Source organism: Mirounga angustirostris, unplaced genomic scaffold (assembly GCF_029215605.1).
Source record: "Mirounga angustirostris isolate CCGP_5_RB_7025 unplaced genomic scaffold, mMirAng1.0.hap1 SCAF_15, whole genome shotgun sequence".
NCBI lineage: Eukaryota > Metazoa > Chordata > Mammalia > Carnivora > Phocidae > Mirounga > Mirounga angustirostris.
Window position 1 is genome coordinate 71,839,026 of NW_026991723.1, and position 15,499 is coordinate 71,854,524.

The following is a 15,499-nucleotide window of genomic DNA, read 5'->3' on the forward strand; positions in this document are numbered from 1 at the left end:
ACAGGCAGTATAACGACAGGCAGAGGGTGGAACTTGACTTGTGGACTGTATTTGCTGACCCCAGCCTTAGGGAATGAACCGTACACAAAGACAGTAGGCATGGAAGAATAAAAACAATTCCAGTTTGCTTTGGGGATTGGCAGTGTAGAACCTCGTCATCACACTTGCTGGGAAAGCAGAGTGGCTGTAGGCAGTTGCTATATAAGGAAAGACCTGTCTGTACAGTAGTCCCCCCTTATCCACGGGTGATACGTTCCAAGACCCCCAGTGGATGCCTGAAACCATGCATAGTACGGAACTCTACAGACACTTATGGTTTTTTCCTGTATATACATAGCTATTATAAAGTTTAATTTATAAATGAGGCATAGGAAGAGATTAACTGTAATAAAACAATAGAACTAGTCTAACAATATACTGTAATAAAAGTTGTGAATGTGGCCTCTCAAAATACCATACTGTACTCACCCCTCCTGTGATGATGCAAGATGAGAATATGCTTGCGAGATGAGACAAAGTGAGGTGAGTGATGCAGGTGTCATTAACAGTGGGAGGCTAGTGGGAGGCTACCTGTGACCTTCCCACGGTGTGTCAGGAGGAGGAGCCTCTGCCTCTGGACTGTGGCTGACCCAGGGCGACTGAAACCAGGGAAAGCGAAACCGTGGAGAAGGAGTAAGTACTGTGCCAGAGGACAGGTAGAGTTCTCAGGTGCACCACCCCTAAGGAGGGTGGGAAAAGCTGTGCGAGTTTCCCCTGGAGGCGTGGGGTTGCTTTAACCCAAACCAGCCTCAGCTGGTCGTCTGGATATGCCCTTGGACAAAGTACTATGTGTTCAAAGGGAATAGAGGTCTCCCTCATAGAAACTGCAAGATCACATTGAAAAATGCTCTGCTGGATGTGGTTCATATCTGCTGAAGCACAGAGAAGTAAGAGTAAAAAGTGTAGGGAGAATCCTTTAAATATTCAATTTGACGAAGCAGAGTTGTCTTTTAAGGAGGGACTTGAGATCATATATCCACCGTTGCTGCTAAAAAGAAACACTTTACAGAAAGGAAGGTCAGCCAGGTTTCATTTGTCAGGAGGCAAGAAAGGGACTGGCTCCATGTGCAATATGAACTAGCATTTTTGGAGCTTGTCCGGCAGACCGTTCCAAAATAACCAGCGTTCTGTGAACAGATCCCTGTGACCTCTGCCCTGCTGTTCGAAGGACCAGCAGGACCAGCTGCTTCTGGTACTTCTCCACTGCCAGTTCCAAGAACTGTGAGCAGAGGAACCCAACTTCAGTTGGACAGTTACTTGCAAAAGATAGCAGAAGACACCAGTGGCAGTTCTTTGCATTCATCTTGTCCCCCAGTTTTTGCTGTGAGCTTCTTTTAAATTTTTTAAGTGATAGGGTTAGGAGGATGAGGATGGCCCCATATGCCTCCATGTCTTGCCTCTGAAATTTGATCACTATGAAAAATTAGAGGTTTATGAGTCTGCAAAAGAGGAGAGGAAAAGGAAAAGGAAAAGGAAGTTGTTTAAACTCTGAAAGTGTGACTGGGCAGTCTCTATATATGTATATGTGTATGCATATATATATGTTATATATGTGTGTATATGTAATACATATGTACTTGGCCCTGTATATCCTTTACCTTGTAGAGCTGATCTTAGCATAGATATACTTCTAAGGCTAAGTCTTTAATGCTCCTAGGAACATCACAGAGGCATAGAAAATTAATAAGAACCATATACTTTATATTTTGTCTTTTCCCAGCATGCAAAGGCAGAAAGAAGTACCAAAATTACAAACCAAGAGCTCATTTCTATTCAAAACCTATTCTTTTTCCTGTTTTTTTCTTTCTTCTTTTACATTATATAGCTACTAAATAAATGAGGACCCAGTACTATCAGGCCAACAGAGGTTGTTCCAAAGATTTTTCTAGGGCATTTATTAAGAAAGGCAGCAGACATACACAAAGATAGATTGATTATTAATTGTCAATAATCCTTATTTTTGAAGCTATTTTTACTAATTTTTCTTTTGTGTACCTTTTCTGGGTTTTTCTTTTTTTTGCTTGTATTATTAAAGGAAAAATCAATGTTTTTTAATTTAAAAAATACTTATGGAAAAATACAGTCAGTCAATGGTTAACACAGGACAGCAGAACCTGGATGAATAACTCTCAGTCCAGAGGCACTCGGGGAAATATTTAACTTTTACACGATGCAGTTTTTATGTTAAATGAAAAGAATCCCACCTGGTTTTATCTATCCCCCCTTTATACCAAGATATTATATTAATATGTGAGACCATTTAATCAACCAGTTTGAAGTACTTCTGGTTATTAGGTATTATTCTTCAGTTTCTTAAAGTACAGCATCCTTGCCTTTCTTGAACTTTCTTAGTGTTATCGCAGACCAGATTTCCCTAAGAGGCTGGGGCATAAGCTATTTCTCTGGGTTTTTGCTCAACCTTACCTGGCCCAAGTTTTCATGACAGCTTCGTGTTTTCTTATTTGAGGCCTTCATTTCTAAAACAAACTACAAACTACAGGTAATGTAATAAAATTCGTATTGGAGGGACACCTGGGTGGCTCAGTCAGTTAAGCATCCGCCTTCGGCTCAGGTCATGATCCAGGATCCTGGGATCGGGTCCCACACTGGGGTCCCTGCTCAGCGGGGAGCCTGCTTCTCCCTCTGCTCAGGCTCTGACAAAGAAATAAAATCTTTTTTAAAAATTAAAAAGAGTAAAAATAAAATAAAATAAAATTCATGTTGGCTAATTAGTAAAAGGCTAGTCTGAATTAGAGGAAGATTCTATATTATGAAACATAATTTCAAAGTATGGTATTTCTTGAAAGTTCATTGTTTTACCTGATAAGGTACATAAGCTGTATGCCATTTAATAGATTTGAACACTATAAATAAATAAAATCTTTAAAAAAAAAAAAGATTTGAACACTATAGTCAGCCATGGTTTCTAATTCAGGTATCAATTGTTCGGATTCAAATGGGTTCTCTTAACAATTTAAAATTTTCTCACAAATTCCAATTTAACTCTCTTACCTTAAAATCCTTTATATAAAGACAATGAAATGTGAAATTCCAACAACTGTACAAATCTAAATGAGCATACAACTCTTTTTTTTTTTTAAAGATTTTATTTATTTATTTGACAGAGAGAGACACAGCGAGAGAGGGAACACAAGCAGGGGGAGTGGGAGAGGGAGAAGCAGGCTCCCCGCTGAGCAGGGAGCCCAATGCGGAACTCGATCCCAGGACCCTGGGATCACGACCTGAGCCGAAGGCAGACGCTTAACCAACTGAGCCACCCAGGCGCCCCAAGAATATAACTTTTTTTGTCATTGTTAACAAGAGAGATCTGATGGAAGGCATAAGAATATGTTGAGACCGTCACAGTGTATACACATAATAAGTGCTCAATAAATATTTGTCGGGTGAGCATAGGAGTTATTACTATAATCCCCAGCATTCTGTTAGGGGGCAGTGGATATGTGCAGAGAGTACCAGCAGTATTTTTCATTCTCCCTCTCATTCTCTTCAGTTGTTACAGCAGATAAGCTTTTAATCTTATTTTTGTGCTAGCACTATACAATTTAGGTCTTTTCCTCATGTATTACCCATTAACACACGATCTGAGTTCAGAATAATTGCTTACATCACTCAACAGATTAGGCCCTTGGGGCTCTGAGTGACCAGATGACTTTCCCCAAGTCATGTGATGAGAAAATAGTAAAGCTGAAGATCTACTTAGCTCCTTTGAGAGCCTGATCCCAAGCTTCCTCCTCCCTAAGTGACTTTTAGTCTTTAATGAAATGCTGGGAAGGTGTGTGAGTGAGAGAATTTGGGTACAGGAGGTGTCACAAAGATGTATGTGTTCTATAAAATTCAGGGACTTAACTATCATAACACATAAATAAACTATGCTCAAAAAGCTGGGTCACCACAATTGTTATGTTCAATCATTTGTTAATTGTCACGATGTATATGTTTTTTAGGTGCACTTTACTTGTTGAAATCAGCTCCATTTGTAAGAAGCATATGAAGTGCCTTAACCAAGAGTAGTTAAATTCTATTTATAATGTAAAATAGTAAAACTACCCAAATCTATTCAGTCCTTGATAGTTCCCAAAGCTTTCCACATCCACTATCACATATGATCCTCATAATAACCCTCTGGAGTAGCTGGAGGTGATCGAATTATAGCTGGGAAGGGAGACAGTATTCAGACAGAACATTTCAGCCAAATTGCTAGTACAATCTTCTCCTATTGCTGTGATGCAGAGGTGGAAATAAAAAATTAAAAAAAAAAACAAAAACCAACCCAGACTGAATGCTAAGACATAGCATGTGATGGAGAACATTGTTCATTTCTTCTTTCAGTAAACTACAGAAAGATAACAAAGGCTACTGCGCCCAGTACAGAGGGGAGGTGTGTAATGCTGTCCTGGCCAAAGACGCTCTTGTTTTCTTCAACAACTCCCATGCAGACCCTGAGGAGGCCCAAGAACTACTGGTTCATACCGCCTGGAATGAACTGAAAGCAGTGAGCCCATTTTGCCGGCCAGCTGCTGAGGCTTTGCTGTGTAACTACATCTTCCAAGGCTGCAACCCTGGGCTAGTGCCTATTCCTACACCCATTTGCAGGTACAATAAAAAAAAGAAAGAAGTGGGAAAATTCTGCTGGATGCAAACAGGAAGAGATTTCAAAAGAAGCTGTCATGTGCTATGATAAACGCAAAAGGTGGCTTTTGTCCAAAATAGAAAGTAATTAATTGGACAGAATTCCTACCATGTAAATCACTGATGACATCCTATAATACAAGGGCTCTGAGCTCCTAGAAAATGTCATAAGAGGTATAATACTCTATTCTACTTGTTACTGTTCACACTATCATATTCATAAATATTCCAGCTTTCTATGAAATAAAAAAAAAAGCACAAACGTGGACCTCATTAGTAAGCTACAATAGAGAAGAAAAAAGGTCCATTTCCAATGTTTCAGCACTATTGGCCAATGAATATGAGATCTTGGTGAGCATTTCAGAATACTACTTTCTGTAATATGTATATTATTTTAAAATACATTCCACCCAATGTTCTAATTTAAATACTAACAGTCTTTCTCATGGTGGGGGGGGGGGTAATAAATAGTTATTTCTTTTAAAACCCCCGTACTCTTTAAACATGGAAATTCATAAATCCATGTTTGATAGAATTATCTTCCCTTTATTTACTTCTTACGTAGGAAAGACAGGACTCAAACTGGCTTTTGAGCCAAGCAGAACAAAGGTGAAACACTGTTTGTACCGCTTGCTAGATACGTGTAATCTTGGCTAACCTTCAGTTTCCTCATCTGCAAAACAGAGAGGATTAAAGGATAAACTGTCCTCATGGTATATGTTAGAAACTGGACAGATACTGTTTTCTTCTGAAGAAAACACATGAAAACTATCAACACATTTCCACCTCTGTTTTGATAAAACTAGAAAATACTGAAATATTGACATAATCATAGGGCCATGAGGTCATTAAAATAGAATGCTCCATTCCTCAACTCACTGCAAATTTTGAGGGTTTGGAGAAATTGTTAAGAGGAATATAACTTATTTCTTCACCCAAGAAGGTTATATTTTCATCAGACATGACAGCTAAGTATCTCTTGAGGAACAATCAGAATTAAAATTGAATTGTATCTTTTTTTGCTAGCACAAAATAAATTTATGAGTAACTTTCCAACATGTATGTCCTAGGCCAGTTTACATGCAAGAGCCACAGATGTTCTTTTTAAGATTAAGAATAATTTACTTTTTTTGTTTTTTTTTTAAGATTAAAAAAATCCCTTTCAATGAGACTTCAAATTTATTAGGATGGCATAGTTAATCATCTCCTAAATCTTTAAGTCAATTGTAGTATACTTAAAAAAATTTTTTTCCTTATACCTTCTGTTTGCCTTCCAAGTTGCTCAAAGGTCTTCAACCGTTTTGTGTTTCTAGTTATTTCTAGTTATTTGTGAGATTTTTAAAAGCACTCTATTACTCATGGTTTTCTTCTCTTTTTCTCTTTCTTTTTGGTTTCAGGAGTAGAATTCAGTGATTCATCATTTACATGTAACACTCAGGGCTCATCATAACAAGTGCCCTCCTTAATCCCCATCACGCATCTAGCCCATCCTCCCCCTAACCCCCTCTATCAACCCTGAATTTGTTCTCTATCTTTAAGAGTCTCTTATGGTTTCTCTCTTTATTTTCACCCCCGCCAGTATGTTCATCTGTTTTGTTTCTTAAATTCCATATATACTCATGGTCTTCTAATCATAAATAGTAATTAAATAATTTGTGCAACTTTCCATGAATGACAAGGAATTTCTTTTATTTGACAAATATTTATTGAGCTTCTGTCTCTAAGCCCTATTCTAGAGCATTTGTTTGTGGGGCTTACATTCTAGCAGGCGAAGACCATGAGCAAGAGAAGAAAAAAATGAGCAGGAGGTTAAGGGAGATGAAGAGTGCCAAGGATGGAGGATATAGTTGTGATTTTAAAAATAGGGTGTTGAGGGGCACCTGGGTGGCTCAGATTGTTAAGCGTCTGCCTTCGGCTCAGGTCATGATCCCAGGGTCCTGGGATCGAGTCCCGCATCAGCCTTCCTGCTCCTTGGGAGCCTGCTTCTCCCTCTGCTTCTCTCTCTCTCTCTCTCTCTCTCATGAATAAATAAATAAAATCTTTAAAAAAAAAAAAATAGGGTGTTGAGGGTAGGCCTAATTAAGTTAAACATAATTTTACTGAATACTCTACACTTGATCTTTGAAATGTTATCTGGAATTGTAAAACAGGTTAGTATTATTCAACTGTGTTTTATTTGCCAATGATCAAATTTTAGACCATTATTTTTAGCTTTTACATTTGATTACATAATCCTATATACAACTACCTGGTGTAGATCTCTGTTACTTATCCCTGATGCTAACTGTCATTCATATCAGAAAATCTTTCTTTTTCTTAAATTCTCAATTTTTATTCATCTCTTGTTCAGCTGGAGTAGGTGTTTTTTAGATTACATGTAAAAAACTTTTTACCATAATCTTATGTGTGTATGTGTGTGTTTCTGACTAAGTCTTGTGTTACATTTAATTTTCCTGAAAATCTTATACACTAATTGTTTTTTGGCTGTGTTGTAATGAAGAACATATAATTTTGTTCTTTTGGAGGGAATATTTTTTTTCTTGCCAAATGGTAGGAGGATTATTTTTTCATCTTTGAGATTCAAAATATTAATAAAATTCACCTGGGAGTAATCCTCTTTTCATTATTTTCTTTCCTACCAGTAATATAAAAATAATGGATAATGTGCCTTAATTATCAGGTTTACATCCTTTTTGTCCTAAGAGTGTTTTCTTTTAGTATATCTTTGAGTATTTTCATTTTTTTTTATGTACTCTAGTTTTCTTATTGGGAAACATTATCTATACTCTGGATTTCTTGCCAGCTCTTCCCCCTCAGCTGTCTCCTCACACAACATTTTCACCCTTCCTTCTTTCTGTGTGCATTCAGTTCAGACTTGTCAAGTTTTCCTGTGATTTGTCCAATGTCTTGCAGTGCCACTTCTTTATGGTTTTTAATGACAATTTTAAGTCCTTTGGTGTCCCTTTCACTTCTTTGTGGTCTTTATTTTCTTCAGTTGCTACTATGTTCAAGTTAACTTAGTTTTCAGTTTATTTTCCATTTCATCCTGATTTTTTTCCCTGTGAAAAACTCTTCTATAGCAGTCATCTTTAATACATGTCAATGAAAACAAAGCAAAACAAACAAAAATTTTTCTCATATGTGCTTCTGCTTAGAGTAAAAAAATAACTTTCCAGGGTATTTACTTCCTCCACATAATGTGGGCTACAGAATTTTTTTCACCTGCCCCATATTATTTTTGCACAGTTTAACAGTGCTGTCTGAATGTAGAAAATTGCCTTTGTGTGACCCAAGGGTGGGACCCAGATGTAAGAAGCAAGCTAAGCAATGTTCCTCTGGTTCTTCAAGTTCTCAGAATCCTTGAAAGCCCCACTGCTCTCCCTTCCATTACAGATACATCAAGAATTCTAAATCCTATTGTTGTTCTTATGACCACACTGTATCCTATCACAGTCATATGCATGACCCTTTCATTCCACACATGTTCAGTTGGCCCATACTGACAGGTGGTTGCCCAGAAAAGTGGCAGTGTAGGCATGAGTATTTTTAAAAAGATACCACTGTGACATATATATGTCACAATGCATATGCATACACACATACACATATACATACACAATTTCCTCCTCTCTGAATCCTTTAGATACTAAATGAGCAACATTGCTATTATCTCCAATTTCTTTAATAATCTTTAATTTCCTTTTATTTTTAATCCCAAATATTTTAATTTGGAGTTAACCAGTTTTTTCCTATAAAGTCTATCTTATTTTCTATAGGATAAGCTTAAACAAATATTCATGCACAAAATTCTGATTAGTCCAACTAGTCTTTCTTCAGCCTCTTCACTGGTAATAAAACACATGGATGAACATAACATTTCATATTTAAATAGACTAAATTACTCTGGCTTTCTCAGATGGAAGCACACACAGCAATGGGATAGGAGGCAGCTTCTCCCCAAGGCAAGGTGGGTAAGGATCCATATACCTTCCTATAACCTGCCAGGAAGGTGGTGCTCTTCTGTTTTGGTGGATGAAGTATGAAGAGGTGTCAACTGTACCCTTCAGTCCCCACCCATTAGCCTTGAGATTATAGAAAAATCTCTCAGGCTAGAAACTGATCAACAATGATCTATGACTTTAATTATGTGTTTTTTAAACTCTATGTACCTGTTTCTGTCCCTTTGTAGTTATTTTAATATGAATTTGAGAGAATGCATATTAGGGATTCCTAAACTGTTACCTCTTGAACTTCAAAATTCTTTTCCCCCAGGAGCATTAACTATGCTTTCAAAACAAAACAAGATAGCATTTCATCTCAGGGATAATATGCTATCTTTCATAAAGTCTCACATTATTTACAATAAAAGGATCCTTCCAAAAACACTTTTGCAAGAACAGACAATGTACTAATGGTGATGTTTTGAAAATACAGAATCTAGGCTCTGCCACAAATTTGGCCTTAATATGCTATGATTCATCGAGTTTTGTTCTCCATAAAATATTCTAGAGAATATTGCCTGGCAGTAAAGGAGCTCTTCTGTGCAAAAGAGTGGCTGGCAATGGAAGAAAAGACTCACAGAGGACTCTACAAATCTGGGATGCACCTGCTCTCTGTGCCAGATTGCAACAAGCTCCCCAGCATGCACTGGGACCCCATGGCCTGCACCAGACTGCCATATTTAGGTAACAGAGTTCTCTCAAGACTTTAGAGGTTAAGACAAATTTACTATTTTAAAGAAACTAAGTTGTGAACTTAAATCTCCCAATATTTCTAGGCATTTCTAATGTATTTTTTGAGTTCTGCCCTTTTTAGATATCTAATCACAGAATCCTACTATTTATCCTAATTGCCCAAGTTAGCATTAGGGTTTAATTTCATTTGTTCAAAAAGAAATTAAGGAGCACTTTTAACTGCTGCTTAAGATCTTATTTTGTAAGGGGATCTTATGAGAGCTTGTAACATTTTTTGGAATGTGCAGAGAAATGGCTAAGAAACCTCATATTATGTCAGATGAGTGGAATAAAAGAATAAAGTCCCCCTTCTTAGCCAACAAAGCAGATTTCTAAGCATGCAAAAATAAGCCACATGGTTGAAAATGCTGATCTCACAAAACAAAGCTGAATCTCTGCATGCTGTTTAATGAACTTCATTTGGAAGGAACTATGTTGTTAGCCCTAACAGCTGGTTTAATTTCAATGACACAATCCTTTCTTATTTGAATGCAAAGAATGTTTTCCAGTTGTATACTGAAAAACTAAAAGAGAACTCGCATTTCTTAGCACTCTCTCACGGAATATGTGAGGTATCTGGATGCTCATTAAAAACAAATTTTTATCCTTTCCCCCTCAGATTATAAAAAGGAAAACTTAACAAGTAAGTAATTTTATTTGTGCCCTTGAACCCTTATGTGTATGTAATCGGATTCATGCATGCGTATTTACACTCATACTTCATGATGTCCAGAACAGAATGTACAGCCCCTCTCAAAGATTTTTTTCTATGCTTACTGGTGTAAAACATGAAGGAAGATCATCAGAAACCTCAGCTTACAGCTCCCAATTAGGCGATGAAGAGCACCGTATTTACTGAATGATACAAATAATATCCCCTACCCCGAGGTTATAATTTGCTTGATCCTTTCTATGGCTACAAAATAAGCCAAACTGAAAATGTCACCTTTTGATTTTGCATTTTTGATTTTTATATCATCTAATTATTTACAGATGAAAACAAATATTTATTTCTTCATTGAGCCAATTCATGATCCTCATTTGTGACAACAGATCTTTCTTTTGGAAGATAGGTGTTTTTTTAAGACAGCTAATTACCAGTATAAAGTTTACAGGGTCAAATCAAAACAGTTTTAAAACTGCGTGCCTCAAAATCCCTAGGAAAGAATTCAAGAAGGTTGCTTGGAAAGAGATGTCCTAGACACAAAGTTGTATCCGATGATGCTTTAACCTACCAGAATGCAGAAATCTTCAGAATGAAATTAGAAAAGTTTTCATTTTAATTAACTTCCTCTGGTTTGAGTGTTCTAAGGCTTAAATCGTAATCATTTCCTGTGATCTATCTTCAGGGCCTAATTGCCTCTGCACCTGGCTAAGAGCCAGGCCTTGATTTTACCAGCTTCCTTCAAGGACTAAGACTTAAAGTATTAAAAGAAAAAATGCTACTGGTCCCACTTGAATGGCTCAGTGTTAATAAACAAGAGCAGTATGGAAACCCTAAAAATCTATTATTCTGGAAGCCTGTCAAATTGTTATTTCCAAACTGAAGGAATGAAAAAGAAATGCTTCAATTCTTTGTTATATAAGCAGCTAAAGTTTAGTTTGATTGGACTTTCAACTGGTGACTGTGGTCTTTGTTATCCTTTGATTGTTTACTCATTCATCCATTCAGGCATTCATTCTACTCTGTGGAAGGTGCTGACCTTCAGTCCTAGACTAGACAGGAACACACACACACACAAAATCCATATTTTTGCCTCATATACTTATTCTAAAAAATTGTGAACAGCATAAATTAGTTACAGTAAGCCAATTTCCTACTCTTAAAAACCTAGTTTTATGAAATCTTTGGTACATGTAAGAAAATGAACAGCAAATGTCATCAACAGATCATTTCACTTGACCACGTAACAGGGAATGTCTGAGTGTGCTTCCTGGCTAAATGCAATTATTATTGAAGAAATTGGCTTGGGCCTTTCAGGTAGGTTGATAGTTAAGCAAAGAAGGCATCCTGATTAGGTAGAGTATCCCATATTTTGTGGTGTGTATAAAGCCCTCAAATATTTCTTGAAGAGTTACTTGATTTCTGAGTAAACTCTAAAGGATATCACCAGTTGACTTTGAAGGGTGATGGAAGTTTTTTTTTTTTTTTTGCTTGAACACACAGAGTAGAATTTCAGTAGTTTTCATTTTTATAACTTTTTTTTTTTTTGCTGAGGTGAAATATCTTTTTGAGCTTGCAATGTCTTTGTACTATTTACTTTGTCTCTTTAGCAGGCATTTCACTATTCCTGAATTCAATAGGGCTGTACACATTTTATGTTTTTCCTCAGATGGGTTTGTGGGTAACAGAGCCCAGGTATCCCAACAGATCTTCAGATTAGCTTTCTCTCACCTGAATAGTTGAAAGCTATATTAGCTGGATACATTCTTGAGTGACATTCCTCTTCTCTCAGTAATATACAGATGTGATTTCACTCCTTTCTAGCTTCTAGTTTTGAAAATGACTGGTCATCCGGTATGAGTCTGGTTACTTTTTCCTATAAGCAATTTGCTGCTTCTGTTTAGAAAGAAACTTTGAGATTTTTCTCTTTATCCCTGTTATCTGCATGGTGGAAATCCTATATAAAGGTGTGTTACTGAACATCTCTTTCCAACTCTGGAAAGTCCAGTATTCAGGACTTTGTCCTGGTAGCGTGAAATCAGCAAGGGAAGTCAGGCTGCAGGCAGGCAAATGATCTTTCTGAAGCAAAAAGCTGATCATACTACTCCACCAATGCTAATCCCACTGATGATTCTCTCCATTTACTGCAGGGCAAAGTCCAAATTATCTACCTTGGCATACAAGGCCTTTTATGACCCAGACCCAGTATCTGCAGCCCTACCTATACACAGTCCCCCAGTCAACAAGGAAACTTTTAGGTGCACCTTTAGGAAAGCACCACAACTGCTTGGTTTGGACCCTGAGATATGCTATTCCTTCTTTGTGGAATACTACCTCCCTCCCCGCCCCCCTCTCCTCCTGCTCCACCCACACACATACACCTTCAACTGGTTATTCCCTATTCAACCTTTACACTTAACTTAAAATTATTCATTTTAGAAAACCTACCTAGTATGCCTAGACCTGGAGTTGAGTTGCCCCTGGATGTTCACAAGCTTAATCAGTCTTATAACACTTCCTACATTCTATTATAATTATCGATTTACTAATTGTTTCCCAGCTAAATACTTGAACACAAAGACTTGTCATGTCCACCACAGTATTCTTGATACCCAACATCAATGTTAACTTAGTGAATACATTAATGTATGGATGAATAAGTGAATAAAAATTCCCCTGATGTTCAAAGGGAAAGGGTAGAGATAAAATTGATGAGAGAAAAAAAGACAAAAAGAAGAAGATCCAGGTTGGTAATTTGGATCCAAAGAGATAATCGATCACTCTAGGGAAGGCCACGGCAAATAGATCAGAAGCAATAAACAAGGAATAACAAAACTATCCAGAAAGGAAGATATAATTAAATCCACAAAGCAAAATTATTATTCAAACAATGCCAATTTTTGACTTTAAAAATAAATCTTACTAAGTCATCATGGATTATTCTCTTAATATGTCTGATATACTTTTTTAAAGATTTATTTATTTATTTTGGTGGGGGGAAGAGGGAAAAGGAGAGAGAGAATCCCAAGCAGACCTCCTGCTGAGCGTGGCGCCCGATGCGGGGCTTGATCTCACGACCCCAAGATCACCACCTGAGCCGAAATCAAGTCAGACGCTTAACCCACTGAGCCACCCAGGTGCCCCATGTCTGATATTTTTGACAAAAAATTATCCTTATATTTACTAATGAGATTACACTACCAATTTTACAAATTACATTACATTCCCTCACGTGTTAAATATGGTTTGAACTGCCCTATAAAATCCAGGTACAAAAATAGTCACCACTTCCTGTCTTTCAATGCTTGCTCCTACTTTATTATTAGCAGGAAGTTTAGCTTTGCAATTTAAGCCCCCCTCCCCACCCATCTTGGATTGATTATTAAAAAAAAAACCCAAAAAACCTTCAGATGACTCAGTCCAAAGAAAGTCAGTTCAGCTTTCAAGCCAATCATAAAGGAACCTAGGAAGTCAAAGTCCACCATTGCTATGATACCTGATAAGAAATACTGTCATTGCTCCTGCAAGAATGCACTGCTGAGCCATTCTTCCAGTTCCAGTGCCTGAGCTGATGGTCTTCCTGCCACAGCAGTGACCAAGCTTGGTCTCCACGAGCTCTAAAACCATTTGCTAGCCATTGGTGCTCAGGCCATAGAAACTGTGTCCACTCCTACATTAAAAAGTCATCCATAGGCACCCCTTGAAATCTCTGCCCACTTGTCATCACTTTTATAAGTGTCCTATTTCAAATGGCGTTAGGCATCTACTGCAATAAAAGTTTTCTTTTGACTTTGTGATGTGCTATATTAATATATTTACTTATATCAAACACATAATTCTTTTACTATATTGCAGCCAATTGCTAACATCTCATTTAGGATTTTTTAAATCTATGTTCCTTAATCTCTGTATGCACTTTTCTTTTATGCTAACATTGCCAGGTTGTGACGTTAGTATTATAGTAACTTTCTACAATAATTTGATAGATTTTTCTCGTATTGGAACATTTTATAAAATCTGGAAATTTTATCTCTTCCAAGACCAAAAGAATGTATCCATAATTCTACAATGACTTTTAAATTTCCTGGTTATGACTACCTTCAGATTTTCTGATTTTTCAAATTTGGTAAATGGTCCTAACATTTTTTCTAAAGATTTAAAAAATTGTAACTGCATAATTACATATTATTGCATTTTTATTTCAATCTACTGTCATAACTCCTTTACCATTCCTAATTTTGTATGTTTGTGCCTTTCTTGTCTTTTAAAAATTAAAATTCCACTGATTAGACTACCTTATAAATGTTAAGACCAACTATTGACCTATTTTTAAATTCTAGCATTTGTGGTATGTGTATTCTAACTTATTAATTTCTGCTTGTACATGGTTGTTACTTTATCAGCTATTTTTCTCTGTTTTCTGTAGTTTTTGTGTTTCTTTTCCAAAGTCTTGAGTTAAATGTCTAGCTCATTCACTTTCATCCTTTTTATCTAATGGAGAGAGATAACTCTATGAGTTTACCACCGAGCACGGCTTTGGCCAAAGCTCATATACTCTATCAGGAAGTTGTTTTCTAATCTGTCTCTATGGCTACTTTTCACTCTTTAAGTGAAAAGTTATTGAATTTTTTTTTAGATGTCCTATCGGATTTTACTTAGTCTATTGTTAATTGCATTTTAGTCAGAATAAATCCGCATAATTTCTGCTTTTGAAATTTGAGATTTATTTGTGTGGCCTGACAAAAGATCATGTCTGTCAGTATTCCGCAAATATTTGAAAACAGGGTTTATTCTCTCCATGTAGGGTACAAAGTACACTGTTTGCTATTAGGAACATTCTTGTCAATTATATTATTAAGATACTCTGTATCCATGTTTTTGTCTTTACTCAGTCAATTAAAAGAATATAAAATATAAATTAATAAGTTTGTTTTAATAGATACACAGAGGACTTTGCACTCTACAGAGTGATACGAACATGGCATCTTTTGGTTTCCAGGGTAATGCAGATTTTGCCTTGTTTTCATATTGCACTGACCTTTTTAATAGGAGTTTGACAGGAGCTCAATTTTTGGATGAACTAACTTCTCATTTGTGTCCTTATATTTCCACTCTTCATCATCTTCTATTATTTTTGTTTTCTTTGTAAATCAACAGTAAATGTGTATAAAAGCTCAGCTTTTGATGATCCTGACGTCAAATACAATTTCATGAAATTATTTCATTTAATAACTTACTTAGGTCCACAATCGTCAGGTCATAAACAACATGATGCAGTGTAAAGAGCACCAGCCCAGGATCTGCATTTGTCTTGGAAGAAATAGTTCCTTTCCCTGGGTCTCGTCTTTAAAATTCTGTGATTCTGTAAATTGGATTGACTTACAACTGGATCTCTGGATTCTTACACTTGGAC

At 36.7% G+C, this 15,499-nt stretch overlaps 1 protein-coding gene and 1 long non-coding RNA gene across 4 annotated transcripts in view; one reads left to right on the plus strand and one right to left on the minus strand.

Moving 5' to 3' along the window:
* MUSK (muscle associated receptor tyrosine kinase) overlaps positions 1-15,499 on the plus strand; it is a 91,044-nt gene that overhangs the window by 67,219 nt on the left and 8,326 nt on the right. For 2 of the 3 annotated variants that reach the window (XM_064578931.1, XM_054509343.2), the window contains 2 exons: positions 4,390-4,653; positions 9,199-9,374. In XM_064578931.1, coding sequence (XP_064435001.1) covers positions 4,390-4,653; positions 9,199-9,374 — 440 coding nt within the window. Of the gene's footprint in view, positions 1-4,389; positions 4,654-9,198; positions 9,375-10,041; positions 10,066-15,499 lie in introns of all 3 variants that reach the window. The other variant, XM_054509342.2, reaches the window with a different exon arrangement.
* The window catches only part of LOC135362629 (uncharacterized), a 46,435-nt gene continuing 33,077 nt past the window's right edge, over positions 2,142-15,499 (minus strand). The window contains exon 4 of the long non-coding RNA XR_010407532.1: positions 2,142-2,693. This is a non-coding gene — a long non-coding RNA (uncharacterized LOC135362629). The remainder of the gene's footprint in view (positions 2,694-15,499) is intronic.